The following is a 14,833-nucleotide window of genomic DNA, read 5'->3' on the forward strand; positions in this document are numbered from 1 at the left end:
TAGAATCTTGCTTTTTCTGTGGGAGATAAGGGCGGAATATGGAAGAAACAAGGGGGGGAGGGTTAGAGTAAGCCACATCCCAACAGGAATGCAAATTCTGAATGAGTGTGATTTAGGGAAAATTTAATTAAAGCTGTTTAAATGTACAATAAAGTGATTATGTAAGGTTAACAACAGTAATATGGGAAAGTAGATCACTCCTCTGAATGTTGGGTGTTCATCTGCCAATTCAATTTGCATTCCCTTCTAAATAAATGCATTACTATATTTCTGACATTTCTGAATGAAACTAATATTTTTTTAGTTCAATTGATTATAAAATCAAAATGGTACAAAAATTGCAGAAAGTGTGCACAACCAATAAGGTTTGCTTTTTAAAAAAAAAATGAGTTTGGTAACACTTCAGTTTTAGATTCCAAGAATAATGTTTAAGAATGGCATATATTTGTGCATGAGAGAAAAAGATCTGTATAACCCGACAGATTTTTTTCTGAGAGGTTGTTGCCTTCCAGGGAAGGATTGGATGTTGCTGGCCTCCAAGTCCAACAACAGCTGAAAAGCCATAAATTCATCAGTACTGTCATATTTTGAAATGTTGTGTTATCAACAGCTATAGCAACTTTGGTACTTTGCAGTGAAGGGGAAGATAGCTAGTGGTTGGGATTCTCCCTCAGCCCCAATACTCCAGACAACCTGAGTAAAAGGGCAAGCGAATTTAACCATTCTGTCCATCTTTCTACAAGAACTGACCTGATCCTTCATCAAAGAATGACACTGCAATTGATGCCTTTTGATAATGGGCAGGAATGTGTTAAAATCGTAATGGCAGCTTCTATTTTTGATTTATCATTTCATGGAAACACCATAAGCCTGCATTGATTTTAAAAAATCTAAAAAAGTAACCCTGCATTCTAGAGTGGTATTGTCAACCCGGAAACTGACCTGAATTTTGAAGCTTCATTGTTGCCACACAGGAGCTGAGGGATAGGGAGGGCTGTAGCCAAAACAATACTTTCTCCTGGGAACTAAGGATATTCTCATACCTGGTCGGTGGGGGGAGAGGAGTAACATTACCAGACAACCGGATGGTACCTTGATTGGACCATATGACATTGTTTGGGGAAGGGGAAAAACTTTTAACTAGGTGAAAACAGCAGGAACCTTCAGAGTTGGTTTTCACCAGAACAGTGCCAATATGATATAGCCAATAAAAATATTCTTTAAGGAATCTACCTGCCTCAGAGTTTTGTTTGCTATGGGTGTATTACTTGGAACCCTGACAGGTATTGCTAAATTAGCCGTGCTGATTACTAGTATGTTTTTGAGAGTAATTCTAGGTCCTGTTCACTATGGTTTTGGACCTTAGTTGGTAGGGGCCTGCCTTTTCCCAATACTTTCTGCCTGGTTTACCTAGACAACTAGGGAGTGTATGCTAAGTGTTCCCAACTACCAAGGATGCAGTGTGAAAAGGACAATGGGAGTCATTTTCTCTGTTGCTTCCTCATTGCAGTGGAATAGTTCCACCCTTATGGGCTTCCAGAAGCGGGTGAAAACAAGGCTCTTCTAGGCATTAATTGCATTGTGGCTTTACACTATTTTTATTGTGTAAATTTGATATGCCTAGAATTTGGTTTCTGGCTGTCAAACTTCATAAGTAATAAACATGTAGATGCAGGCTATATCATTAAGGTACTCAAAATGTTTTTACCCTTTACTAACCTGAGTCCAAAAACATGCTTCCAAATGCTTAAAATTTCCAAGCTCTCCCGGAAGCTAAAGTTTGTCAGTTATAGTTTAAGATGTCCTTAACTTGGGGGTTTATCTGTTTCATCGGGGAATATCCCAATATCCAAAAGCAACTGGACTTTCTGTGTTTTTTCTTGAAGACATTTCGCTTCTCATTCAAAAAGCTTCTTCAGTTCTGAGAGAATGGTGGAGAATGGAAGGACATTCTCCATTCTCATTGTGCGAAATAAAGGCCACCCTTCCAAATGGCTGTATCACAGACATTCAGGGGAAGTTACAGACCAGTCTAGCCGGGGTGGGACCAGCTTCCAGATATTTCTCACTTAATTTTCTTCTTGCTGTATCTTCTGCATGCCCAGTACTTTTTCCACTATTAAAAAGTTATCTTTCTCTATGTAAACTAGATTACCTGAAAGAACAGAAATTTTATTTAGCAATCAATTACTTGGCATTTAAAATAAAGCTCAACACTATTATTGCAGTTTTTACATTTTATTAGCAGTATTCTATTTAATGAAGCATCCTTCATTTAATGTTGTTCTGTTTATGGTACTTTATTTCTTGCTTAATTAATGAATTCAGCTAGTAATGAAATTATTTCCACAACAATGTCTGGAGCAGTTGATAATGCTTCAGCTTTGACCTTGTTATTAGGTTCAAATTAAAACCCAATTCTTCATCTCATTCTGCATCTCATGTATCTCATTGGACATAACTTCAATAGACAATAGTTATTCAATTAAAATGGAATATCTGAGGATTTTGGGGGGGAATTCTTAATTAAAGGGAACTGAAATCTGGTTTGGTCATCTTTGCTTTGTAGGACACAGACTGCTTTTGCTGAATTAAATATGACAAGCTTTCTTTTGACCTTTTTCCCTTCACCAAGGATCATGAAAAGCTATAATTGATGATGAATAAGCCTTTATGACCCTCTGCATAGAGGAATAAGCCTTAAACCCCACCTTTCCTTGTGAATAAGCTGTAATTAAGGACTAGAGTGAGCATGAAAGTAAAATACCTCCTTTCCTCAAGGTGAGAAATGTAGACACCGGGATGCAGTTAATAAGGAGAAAGAAATCCAGACAAAACTGCCTTCCTTCTCCCCCAGTTAAGTTGTGGCAATTAGACTGAATGGTAGGCAGCAGAGGAAGTAAATTGGAGTCTCTTGCAGATTTTTTTTTTTCTTTAGCAGCCGGAAGGGATCCTCTGTCTGCCAGCTTTTAAATGAAAGATCAGCCACTAGGCCTCAAAGGGGTTAATCAGATGCTGTGGATTTTTTTTTTCTCTTCCTCCTGGGCTATTTGCAGTAAAACAGTTTCTGAGGAAAGGCTGACCTACCTGCATTCTGGTAGGACTGGCTCAAGTGGGTTTCGTTTTACCTCCGTGCTCCCATTCTGCTTAAAGCAGGAAGGGATGAGAGGCGGGTGAAGATCAGTTGAGGAGAGAGATAACCTGTCCCTTCCCCTTTTTTTGGTGGCATTTGCAGTGGAAGGGACTGATGGCCACTGAGGAGGACATTGAATGGCTTGATCTGCCTGGCAGGTGGACCTATGGGGTTTGCAGGGATGGGAGAATCTTCTTTATCAAGTAGGTTTGGTTTGTGCTTTGTTGTTGTTCTTGGCTGTAAGGATGAGCTGGATATAACTCAACAAACTTTCATACCTTTCTTTCCGTCCCTATGCTTTTAGGTTGCTGGTAATGAGATAATAAATGTAGAAATATTATCTGAAAAACCAGGATCTCTTTCCAAAACAGAACCAGTTTTAAATCTACGGTGAAGCATGAAGCATCTAGGGCATGTTTTATATACAACTTATTTACAACTAAACTTAATGAATTTGTTTGCATGTGTCTTTAGAGAGGCAATCTAAAAGATTTTGTTTCTGTTGATATAATCTGAAATCAAATTTTAATGTGATACTGGTTCTCTGTTTTTCTATCCTGCCTTTTTAGTATTTCTAAGCAACCTCACCCCATTTTTTTGAAGTGGTGTTAGATTAGTTCTGAAAAGTTCCTTATCTGGTTTGCTGAACCTGCTGTGTTATCTACCAAGCTAGTGTCAAATAGCCATAAACAATGCTATCCTACACATGGTTGAGAAGTAAATTCCACTAATTTCCATGGGGATTTGTCCCTGATTGGCTATAGGAATGTAACCTAAGAAGCTCAGTTGTGAATCAGGAAATTGCCGTTTCAAATCTTGTTTCTGACTCATGAAATGGCTTTATCATTTTTCCCCTTCAGTTTCTGTTTCTCACATTAGACTTAGAGGGCTCCAACCCTGCTGAATTTTCAAGGGCTATTAAACTTTGCATTTCAATACTGTTCCCTCTTGTAGTACACCAGTATATATCCTATTCTGTTGATCAGATTTATACACACAAATCTCTGAATAGGTTATATAAGCCACCCAGAGTCTTGAGTGATGGGAGAGATATACAGGTCAGATAAATAACCATGTTAACTTCCTTACATCACTAAGAATATGCAAAATATCGCAAGCATTTTAAAGCATTGAATAATGACAAAATTACAAATTCTTACCCAAAAGGTTGCTAGGATAAAGTCTTCTAGTTTCTAATTTTGTCAGTTATGTCTTCCTTCCCCACTCCCCCAAATTCTCTAGTTGACTCTCAATTTTCTGTTCCCTAAGAGATTGCTCAACTATCATTGGTTGGGTGCTTTTCTCCCCCTTAAATATACTGTTGGCAGCTCTTCAAACTTTGAGAATCCTTGTGTATAGATAATGCTGTTTTTGCTACATAAAGATGCAATTTGGAAAATGAGTTCTCTGTGTGTGTTTGTGTGTGTGTGTATCTTTCCCTGTTGATAAAAGTACATGTCTGTGATGTAAGTTTTTGGGAAAAGTAGCAAGATTTAAAAAGGGATTATGATATATAGTTGGTATAACCTTTGTTCTGGTATCACACTTAGCGATAAGCATACTGTGATAAGGTGGTGGACAATTGTTGTTGATCTTTGAAATTGAAAATGATGTTCTATACATTTTAAATACTTTGTTTGGACTTGCTTATAGTGATGAAACAAAATCTACTTGCTGGACACATCCAGGCAGTGGCTATTCTATCCAGAGTGGGCACTTTTCCTGGCCAGGTAAGAAAAAACTAGCCTTTTGTTACCATGCATTCATTATAATAATACCCAACATCTGCGTTTGCACAGTTTTCCTCACTTGCTGTTCATAATAAAACATCTCTTGACTTGTTTCACTCTGGTGTCATACAGATGCGTTGGTCTTCAGATTCCATTTCCCCAGCCATGGGTGACTAAGGGGAAGCTCTAGTTTCAGAAAAGCTGCTGTTGGCTAATTCTCTGAATGAGAACAGCATTCAAAATATGCTGTGTGCGTATTTTGTGTGCATAACAGCATTGAAAATATTCATGTGTGAATTTTAGGCTGGATTGATCAATATTATTTTGATGGATGCTAGGTTGTAATGCTATGTGACAGGGATCTATACTTTTTTTCTCTGTTGATGGTCATCCTCCTGCAAATATTATCTCTGGCAGTCCTCATCAGTTATCAGTGAATAGTGAAGAACACCAAGTGATGGGCAAGGCCATCTATTCTGTCTGTTTCTGATATCCTTTTTTCCTCTCTTCTTCATCACAAGCCACCAACAAAATATATTTCTTTTGTTCAGAAGTCTGAAGTGATTACTAGAACAAAGGTTTTGAAATTGGACTAGGACAAAAGTAACTCTAATGCTCCAACATTTATACTATGATCTACAAACTAAAGAAGAATACATACAGGTACTCCTCGACTTAGGACCACAATTGAGCCCAAAATTTATGTTGCTATGGGAGACAGTTGAGTGAATTTTGCCTTATTTTACAACCTTTCTTGCTACAGTTAAGTAAATCACTGCAGTTGAGTTAATAACCTGGTTAAGTGAATCTGGCTTCCCCATTGACTTTGCTTTTCAGAAGATTGCAAGAAGGAGATCATATGATCTCAGGACACATCATAAATATAGGTCAAGCATCTGAATTTTGACATGACCATGGTGATACTAAAACGGTCGTAAGTGTGAAAAATGGTCATAAGTCACTTTTTCAGTTCCATTGTAATCAAATGGTCACCAAATGAACTGTTATAAGTTGAGGATACTTGTATGAGGTTTATAGAACCAAGTAGGATTTCTTTCATGGTGGTATTTGAAGCCATATTTAAATTATGAAGTTATATTTTGCAGAGAAGTCATCTTGATGATTGGCCATTTGAATGCATGTCCATTTTGTCCCAGGTAATCAACTCCTGCAATCTGCATTCTAGTCAAGGAGTTGACCTGGGGGATTGCAATTGCCACATCTCAGATGAATACTAAACCTAGAATCTTGTAGATGCTAGTTAAATATCTAACAATATAACACCAGAACATTGTAACCAAAAAAGTGTGAACACAGACTAGCAAAAGAGACTATAAGAATCACAGTACGAAGAAGCGTAACCAAAAAACATTGCCTTGTTATCCCTTTTATATAAAATTTTGATTAAGCACACTTTTTAGTCTGAGCAGCAGGATATTACAATTTACTATTCCAGAGTATCACAACATTTTTTAAAAAGTTCAAATGATCAATGTTGGACAGTATCTCACACTTTGAACTTTGGCAAGACACTTTATACTACATTTGTAAGAATATGGGGTTATAGCAGGCTATACAATAATGCTCAGCATTTCAGATTTGAAGGCAAAAAGATCCTTTGAAAAGGTGGGAGTGCAACTGTACCATCCATCTATAGCTCCTTGATTTAGTAGCGGCATGGTAGGAGAAAGACATGTTTGGGATTTTAGGATACAAGTCTATACTAAAAGTTTGTTTACAAGATTGTTCATTTTTTTCAGAAATGTATTGGGCAATAACAACTTTGGGTTTTTTAACATTGAATATACTAAGGAAACCTAGATAGCATGTTTAAAATACACATTCCATTCACAAATGGAAACAAATGTTTCCATGACCTTTGACAATGACAAACATTTTAAAGTCATTTTCGGTGTCTCAAACTGAGTATATTGAGTTCAAGTTATCAGAGCAGCTGATTCCAAATAAATATTTCTAGTCTCTGCGACGATTCTGAGTGCACAACTTGCAAGTATGAATGTGAAGATGAATTCTGCATTCAGTTTTACCACCCTGCTGAAGGAAAGATAGTTTCTGTAAATATAAATTGAGAAAGATAATGTGCTTTCATGTTACCATCTGGCCTCCTTTCTCCTTGTGTAACTACTATCTTTTAAGGAACTCCAACGATGTTCCTTCTTGTTTTCATAAGAATGGCATTAGATTCATCATTCAGTGATTTAGAACATTTGGTTCTAGATCATCCAGTAAATTTGAGTTGAAATTTGAAGAAATTCACTCCAGTTCCCAAATCCCTGATGGCTACAATCCCATATGAAAAACTATAAGTTACAGTAACATGCAGTACATGTTCGTTTTAAATATCTTCTGTGCTCAGAAATGTAGACAGAGAGCTCAACATTGAGTATTTGAAGTTTATTCCCAGAATAAACGTATTTGTTTATTCATGTGGCAGCTTGCAAAGACACAAAGTTAAGAGGAAAAAATTGAAGAAAGACCTCTAAAACCTAATTCAGACCAGTATATTTCCGAACATCTCCCTTCAGAAACAAGTATGCCAGTGAATTCAGTTTCAACTACTCCCATAAGTGTACAGTATGCATGATAAGAAAGAGTATAGGATCAAGCCTCACTGAAGCTTCTATCTGTACTCTTCAGACTCAGCTATCTGTACTTTGGAATGGCATGAACATCTGTTCATATTTTAATCAAGATGTTAATTGAATGTTTCTTTGATTAACCGTCCCTATTGCATTGGCATCTTCCAGAAATATCTTGAGCATTTTGGAATTTGTAGTGCCATCACATATGGACTATAATGGTAGTGGGATTGACCTTTGGAGACACAAGGAAGACTTGCAGCTTAGATAGCGTCTGAAGGACGGATGGCAAGTATAGAAAGCATCTCAGAAAGGACCTTCTCTAGTTTTCAGTAGAATAAAAGGGAGGGGAGAGGTAGTTGCATAATTGCCAAATACTGTTATTGTAACCTTCCAATAAAGTAGTCTTAGTACTCATGCTTGGTGCTTCTTGTTTTGAAGCGTTGACATAGAATCAGCTTGCTATCCACAAATGCAAAATAAACTAAGAAAAAAATAGGGATTTGCTGTGTAAGTCTGGAAGTCAAGCTGTATATGTGTTGGGAGGGGAAAATATGAAGATGAACTCATTTCAGATGCAATTTCCTGAGAGGCAACATTCCACATAGCAGAAAATCAGGTTTATAATTAGGAAGTCAGAGTTGTTAGGAAGGCCTCTTTCATCAAGGATCTCTCACTTACCTACCAGGATTTACTCATGGATCTCCAGGTTTGCTTTTGATTGTAGCCCCAAATTTTTGCAGGTGAGATAAATTAACCTGATTCAGGCAAGCTCCGTTTACCATTTTGGATGTCATTTGGCAATTTGTGTGAAAATTGGGGTGGAGTGGAAGACAGATATTGCAAAATCCAAATTTTGCCTATAGATTTCGTTTAAAGTGCAGAGATGATAGTTACCCTTACTACTTTCAAAAAACATGTTAACATTATTTTATTGTTTCATCTATCAAGTTACAGTTATAAACTTCTCAAACCAGCGAACAGCTAGCCTTCATATTTTCAGAAATAGAAAAAATTTCCAGAATGTCTTTGTCTCAAGAATGCAAGATAAATTTTAATATATGAAAAACCAGAAGGTTGCTTATTTCACAATAAACTCCATATTAAGCTTAAATTGCAGATATCACAGCTACAATATTTTGATCTGATTTTTGAAAATGTGATTTCTTTCCTCATTCTTCTTTCATCCTGATGAAATTTTTTGAAGCTTGCACAGTCCTTTGTCCACTTCATTTGGTTTGAATAAACTTGTATGGGTTTTGCTTCTTATCTCAAAATCGAAAGGTGTTCTTTTTAGGAAAAAAAAAAACCTAATAGTCAGAGTCCTCATGGAGCAGCTGTGGTCCCTTCCTCTGTGATTGGACAGGGCAGCTGAGATGATGCACACTGAGCAATCTTTTCTCTCTTCTTTCTTTGTGGGTTACAATTGGTGATGAATAAAATGCTTCTTGGCAACAGGTAAAGGGGGGCAGGCGATAACATACAGAGGACAAATCAGGCTAGGGGATGTATTGGCATTGTCAACATGATAAATGATTGTGAATTTGACTAGACTGGCATCTCTAATAAGGTGGGATATTGAACTTGATCAAAAAGCCCCAAGGGCTGGGAGATCCCTGAAAGGTAATATTTTTTTAAAAGATTGGTGGACAGAAAAGGCTTGATTTCTTATTTTAAGAAAACCTACCCTGGTGTATTGGATAAAAAAGGAATCAAATCCATGTACATCTGCAGGTAGCAACTAAGATTAAACTAGAATGGCAACTGCATTATTACTGTTTGCCAAAAAAAACCTTGTGCTCTTGGCCTTATGATTAAGATCAATATATATTGCCATCTAATTCCTTTTGCCTGAATAATACATCTTTTGTTAATGTTCTACATACTGTGGATATTACCTAGAATTGTTTGTGATGTATTTAGATAATGTTATCCTCAAACTCATTATGTTGATTACATGTACATTCTTATAAACAATGTCTGAGTCTGATTTAACACACACACACACACACCCCTAGGATTTCCTGGTGGTTGTACATCCATATATGAGCCAGGTCTGACCCTGATTAACTCTTATTTTTCATCACTTCCTGCACAATTTGCAGTTTAGCCCTTACTACATAAGAGCTATTATTGTATAATAATTCATTTTGCACTCATTTTAGTATGCAAATTATGGTTTGGGGATTCTGCTCCTTAAATTTTGTTGCCCAGTTTGACTACTAACATGAATAGAAAGACATTGTAAAAACATAATAAAAAAATTTCTATGAAACCCATAGAAAAATTTTGTTTCTGAAAAATTTTGTTTCTAAGATTTTGTTTGTAACTGCTTGGAACAGAAAAATTTCTAGTGTTAATAAGTATCATTGTTTTTTTCAGATATGCCCAAAGGCTGGGAAATGGACACCACCTCAATGGGAACTACTTTTTTCATCAAGTAAGTTGCTAATATTTAGAATAAACCAAAATGATAATCTGGTTTATCCAATTAGAAACATTATGGTGAGTTGTTCCTGGGAATGGAAATTAGGGGAAGTAGCTAAAGAAACCAATAATCCAACATTGTAGTTGAAAGCCACAGGGACTTGCTGTACATCTATTACCAAGTCATGGCCATGTTAGCGAAGTTTTTGTAGTTTGCAAAATAATACATTGCATAGTACGTACCTGTCTAAGGCCAAGTTCCCCAGGTATCTCTGTCTCCCCAAAGATACCTTCCTCTTGTTTGCTACAATCCTTGCAGATCAAGCTTTTTGTGGTCCTAAGCCAGTTTTTCTCAACCTTGACAAATTGAAGATGTGTAAACCAGCATAGTTGAGAAATACTGTTTTTTAAAAAATATTTGAATTAAAAAATGGAAAGCTAGCACTTTGTAAAACTACAGAATCTATTCTCCTCCAATGTGGTCTGTTGTTATTTAAAAAAAAATAGTATCAAAAGTCCATATATCTGTAACTGCAAAACTAGCTGGGGACACCTGTTGGGAAGGTGTTCTCTATTAAGCAAGAAATTAAAACAAGTGCTCTTAAAATATACATGATAAAGTTTCTAAAAAGAAATTACAAGACATATCCACATTTAGAAAGTAATGTTTATTCTATCCAACCTGGAATTTTCAATGATGTTTATGGATTACATATACAGTTAGCATCAATGTAATTTCATGCTATAATGAAGCTCTATCCCCAAACTGCACAAAATAGATAACGTATAAATAAAAAAGAGGATCCTTTATAAAACTGTGGGTCTGTGGACATTTTTAGGATTAAATTTAACCAGCATTTGCTTGTCGAAACAGTTGTGTATTGAATTGTGTACAGTTGTTGAAACTGTACTTGATTTTTATTTTCTATTGCCACCAATAATCAACACAAAAAGCAATTTATTATTGCTTTTTGTTTTTAATTTTATGAGCAGTGGCACTGTATAAATATTTTTACTGTATACTAAAATTAGCATAATTAATTTTCATAGCTATAGTAAAATTTTTGAGTTAAGCTCACACAACAGGATTTCTCAACAGTATAGCTATACGTGATTTTCTGTAATTGACAGGCTGTTCATTGTGAAAGGCAGGCTGTTAGACTACATAGATCCTGATCTAACTTTCTGATACTTAAGATACACCTAGAGAGGAGCACCTAATATTCTGATGCTTGGTTATTCTGCTGTGAGTAGGTGGTATAAAAAACTGAATATTTTGCAGTGAAAAAGTACCTATTGCATGCTACTGTAACAAGTCTGTTGCTACAAACTGAGATCAGCCTGTAACCTCAAAGCTGTTGCTTTAACCAGATCAGGTGACATTAAATAAATGGTGTATGCAATGAACAAAATAGTTGTAATTGCTTTGGATTCCTAACACAATTGTCCTGGATGAAGTTGTATCTCTGAATCAAAGTCATACAACCATTACTGATATGCAGTTATGCTCATGTGGTTCAAGTAAACTATTAACCATTGTCACCATTCTGTTCTGGAACACAAATCAGATTACCAATGCTTATGTTTAAAGTCCTCTATGGTTTATTCTTTCTCTCTTCGCCCTCTCCTCCCTCTCCCCTCATTACACATCTATGCTCAGGATTTTTAAAGTCTATAATCATCAGAATGAGAAATAAGAATCCACATATACAGCTGTAATATTATGTGTAGACAGCCTGGGAGGAAAATAAGAATCTCCTCTATTCTATATCTTTTCTTATTAGAACATTAATTATCGCCAATTATGTGGCAGTGCAGATCTCAATACAATCAAAATAATATGAACTTGGGTATTGGTTCCCCCATCCCCAAATTGAATTGAAATTAATCATGCAATAGCATGATTTGGGAGCATACTGTGTGTGTCTCTGTCTAGATTAATTGGAAATTATATCCATGTCTGCAATTGAGGTCAGACTGCCTATAAAAACAGGTTGGTGTAAGGAGGATTGTAGAAACAGTTGCAACCTTAAGTGAATGTTTGTGCCTCTTCCCATAATCTATTTAAATTCTGAACATGCAAAAAATCATCTTGTTATTAACCTTACAACTCACCAGACTCTCTGTTTGTCTAATTAAATGATCTTGAAAAATCTGAAACCTCAATATTTTTATAATTGTTACCCTAATATCTGTATTTTGTGATAACCAAAGTATCTCTGTGTGTGCATGTGCATTGATTTTAATGTAAAGAGTCAACATCAGTTTTGTTGGCCTTTCTATATATTTTCAAAAATTTGTTGGTTACAGTATAATGTAAATTAAAGCAATTTTAAAAAGCTTTTCATACTTTTAGATGAAACCTGCCACTATCTAATACATTATTACTTACTATGTCTTATTTATTATCTGTCTTATCTGTCTTCTCCACATACTTAACCATATGATCAGTACAATAAGATTGGTAAATAAGAAGTTGGCTTCCTTTTCCTTGAATTACTCAAATGCTAACTGTATCACAATAAGCCATCATTTATTGAATAAGCCACAATGCTTAGGTTTACCCACTATCTTACTAAGTATGGTTTAAAGCAATAATGACTAGGTTTGTGTAACACACTAAGAATCAAACTGTATTTTGTTTCAGTACAACTGTTATATTTTAGTGCATACCAAGTGAAAAAGTCATAATATGACAATATTGCTACCAGCACTTCTTTTAACCAAATATTGTTGTAGCTTCCAGATTATAATTTCCACGAATCTCCAATGGCAACTACAGTATTTAAAATCTGAATAACAAGATAATCCTAATATTTTGTTTAAAGAGTTATCTATCTATAACAGGCCTAAAGTATGTGTACTTGCTTGTTGTTTGTATACCAAATTTATATTGTTTTATAAACTGTCTATAACCAGTGCTGAATGGAGGTTGAATGCGTTTTATAAATATCAATAATCTAAAATATTTCTATCCAATTATCTAGCAACTTTCAACCAGTACCAATATTGAAAACTAAATCAACCGTAAAAGAAAGTGATGCATTAAGAGTGTGAACTGGTTTTCTCTAAGTGGTTTTGGGAAGAGGGTTGAACTAGTTCCAAGAGCAGTTGAGACTCTTTCTAGCAAACCTGTTCACAGTAATATCATGGTATTTACGCTTGACCTTCACAATTGAATGAGATGCTTAATAGCTAAACTTCCTTCTGCTTTGTTTCTCTCAGTATTGGTGAATGTGTATTAGATTGCAGCAACTTAGGAAACAATTGGCCTTTCACCATCTACTACTTAAGGCTGGCCAAAGATCAAAAATGTCCCATGGAGAGCAAATGCAGAGGCAGGGAATAATGTCATAGGTTTATACAGTAACTAACATTTGAAACCCTGATCCTTGATTGTGGATTTTGGAAGTAGTTGCAACATACACAAACACAAAAGTAGGGTTATTGGTGTTCATAAGCAAGCCGAAAACATTGTGGGCATTTGGGGAGGGTTTAAAAAAAACTTATTTAAAGGCTGCACATTTTAAATTGCTGACTAATGGTAACTAACAGGTCAATGTCTAATTTAGTAGGTACCTCTATTAAGCAAACACCTGGAAAGGTGCTGCTGTAAAACTGTGAGGAGGATTAGTGTGATTAAGGGCTGTGGACCATGTTAAAAGTAAATGTGTGGGAATCTTCTGTTCTTCCAGAGAACTTTGTGTGAATCACTTCAATCTTTGAAATTTATTTGGTGATGACTTGAGACAGGACTTTTTCAGGACTTGCTGTGCTTATGTTTTAGAAAAAAAACAATCTACAGTATTGAGATCTGCTAAGACACATCTTAGATGTCCTTCCATGACACACACAATACATCTTCCTCCCCTCTCATATACATTAACCAAGACCACTTTTCTTGTCATGAACATATTTTTCCCACAAAATATCTTGTTCATATTAAACAAAACATTTAGTACTGTAATGCTATACACACACACACACACACACACACACACACATATACATGCATATATATATATATAAAATTATACATGTGATAAATACGTTCATTTTTGTAAAAAAAAAAAAAATTTGGTCACCTAACAGTCAGTATTATTTTTCCAAAATAAGCCCTTTTGTATTGTTTTTTGGATGTGGCTTTTTCTCTTAGATTTAAGGCCATCTCTCTCTCTCTCCCTCTCTCTCTTCCACATATAATATTTACCACAAGGTGGTGCCAAAGTTCACAACAATTGCAAAATAATTTAGTGAAACTAAATTATTATTTTCTCTGAAGTCATTTGGCAAGACAATTGTTCTTTTAGACAAGTCAGTGCAGCAAAGGCAGTCATACTTTTCTCATAATCAGGGCATAGTGTTTAGCAATCCTGAAGGGGAAACCCTATACACCTGTCTCTATATAAGATGAGAATGGGTTTAATTCACTGTAGCTTTATTTAATGGCCAGCTTGGCTGCAGGAAAGTTAATTCTCACCCTCAGCTTATTTGTTGCCTGGGAGGGGCTTGGCAATGTGGGATACCAGTGAAAGCATCAGGAGCAAAACTATAAGAGGATTACGCTTTCTGGAGACCCCTCCCAAACCCAGGCCATCTGTAGCATAAGCACTACCCATTCAGAAGGAATAGTCTGGGGGCAAGTAGTAGACAGAGCCCAGAGTATTCTGTAAATGGAACTGCAGCAGTCCCACATTTTACAGCTTCCATAAATTAGCATGTTTGGAGAGGTTCCAGGCCACAAAAGAAGCTGTGGTTGAATTTCCCCTTAGAATTGAGCCAAGAGTACATAAGTGAAAGGAATAAAATATACTTTTGGGGAAATTTGGAGGGAAAAAAGCAGGATGGATGCCTTAATTTGACTTAGAAAATGGTTAGGGCAAATACTTTACATCTAAAACTTTTGAATTTTCCTCCCAAGAGTGTCCCCTATCAATCTCTGG

At 35.9% G+C, this 14,833-nt stretch overlaps 1 protein-coding gene across 6 annotated transcripts in view; it reads left to right on the forward strand.

Annotated features, from left to right (window-relative positions):
* The first annotated feature begins 3,068 nt into the window (after positions 1 to 3,068).
* Positions 3,069 to 14,833, forward strand: part of PLEKHA6 (pleckstrin homology domain containing A6) — a 193,093-nt gene continuing 181,328 nt past the window's right edge. For 2 of the 6 annotated variants that reach the window (XM_087929454.1, XM_087929455.1), the window contains exons 1-3: positions 3,069 to 3,336; positions 4,787 to 4,863; positions 9,846 to 9,903. In XM_087929454.1, coding sequence (XP_087785580.1) covers positions 3,248 to 3,336; positions 4,787 to 4,863; positions 9,846 to 9,903 — 224 coding nt within the window. In that variant the 5' untranslated portion in view covers positions 3,069 to 3,247. Of the gene's footprint in view, positions 3,337 to 4,786; positions 4,864 to 9,845; positions 9,904 to 14,833 lie in introns of those variants that run through there. The other 4 variants (XM_087929456.1, XM_087929459.1, XM_087929466.1 and 1 more) reach the window with 3 other exon arrangements.

Source organism: Pseudonaja textilis, chromosome 3 (genome assembly GCF_049901715.1).
Source record: "Pseudonaja textilis isolate UNSWEBS1 chromosome 3, rPseTex1.2, whole genome shotgun sequence".
Classification (NCBI taxonomy): Eukaryota; Metazoa; Chordata; class Lepidosauria; order Squamata; family Elapidae; genus Pseudonaja; species Pseudonaja textilis.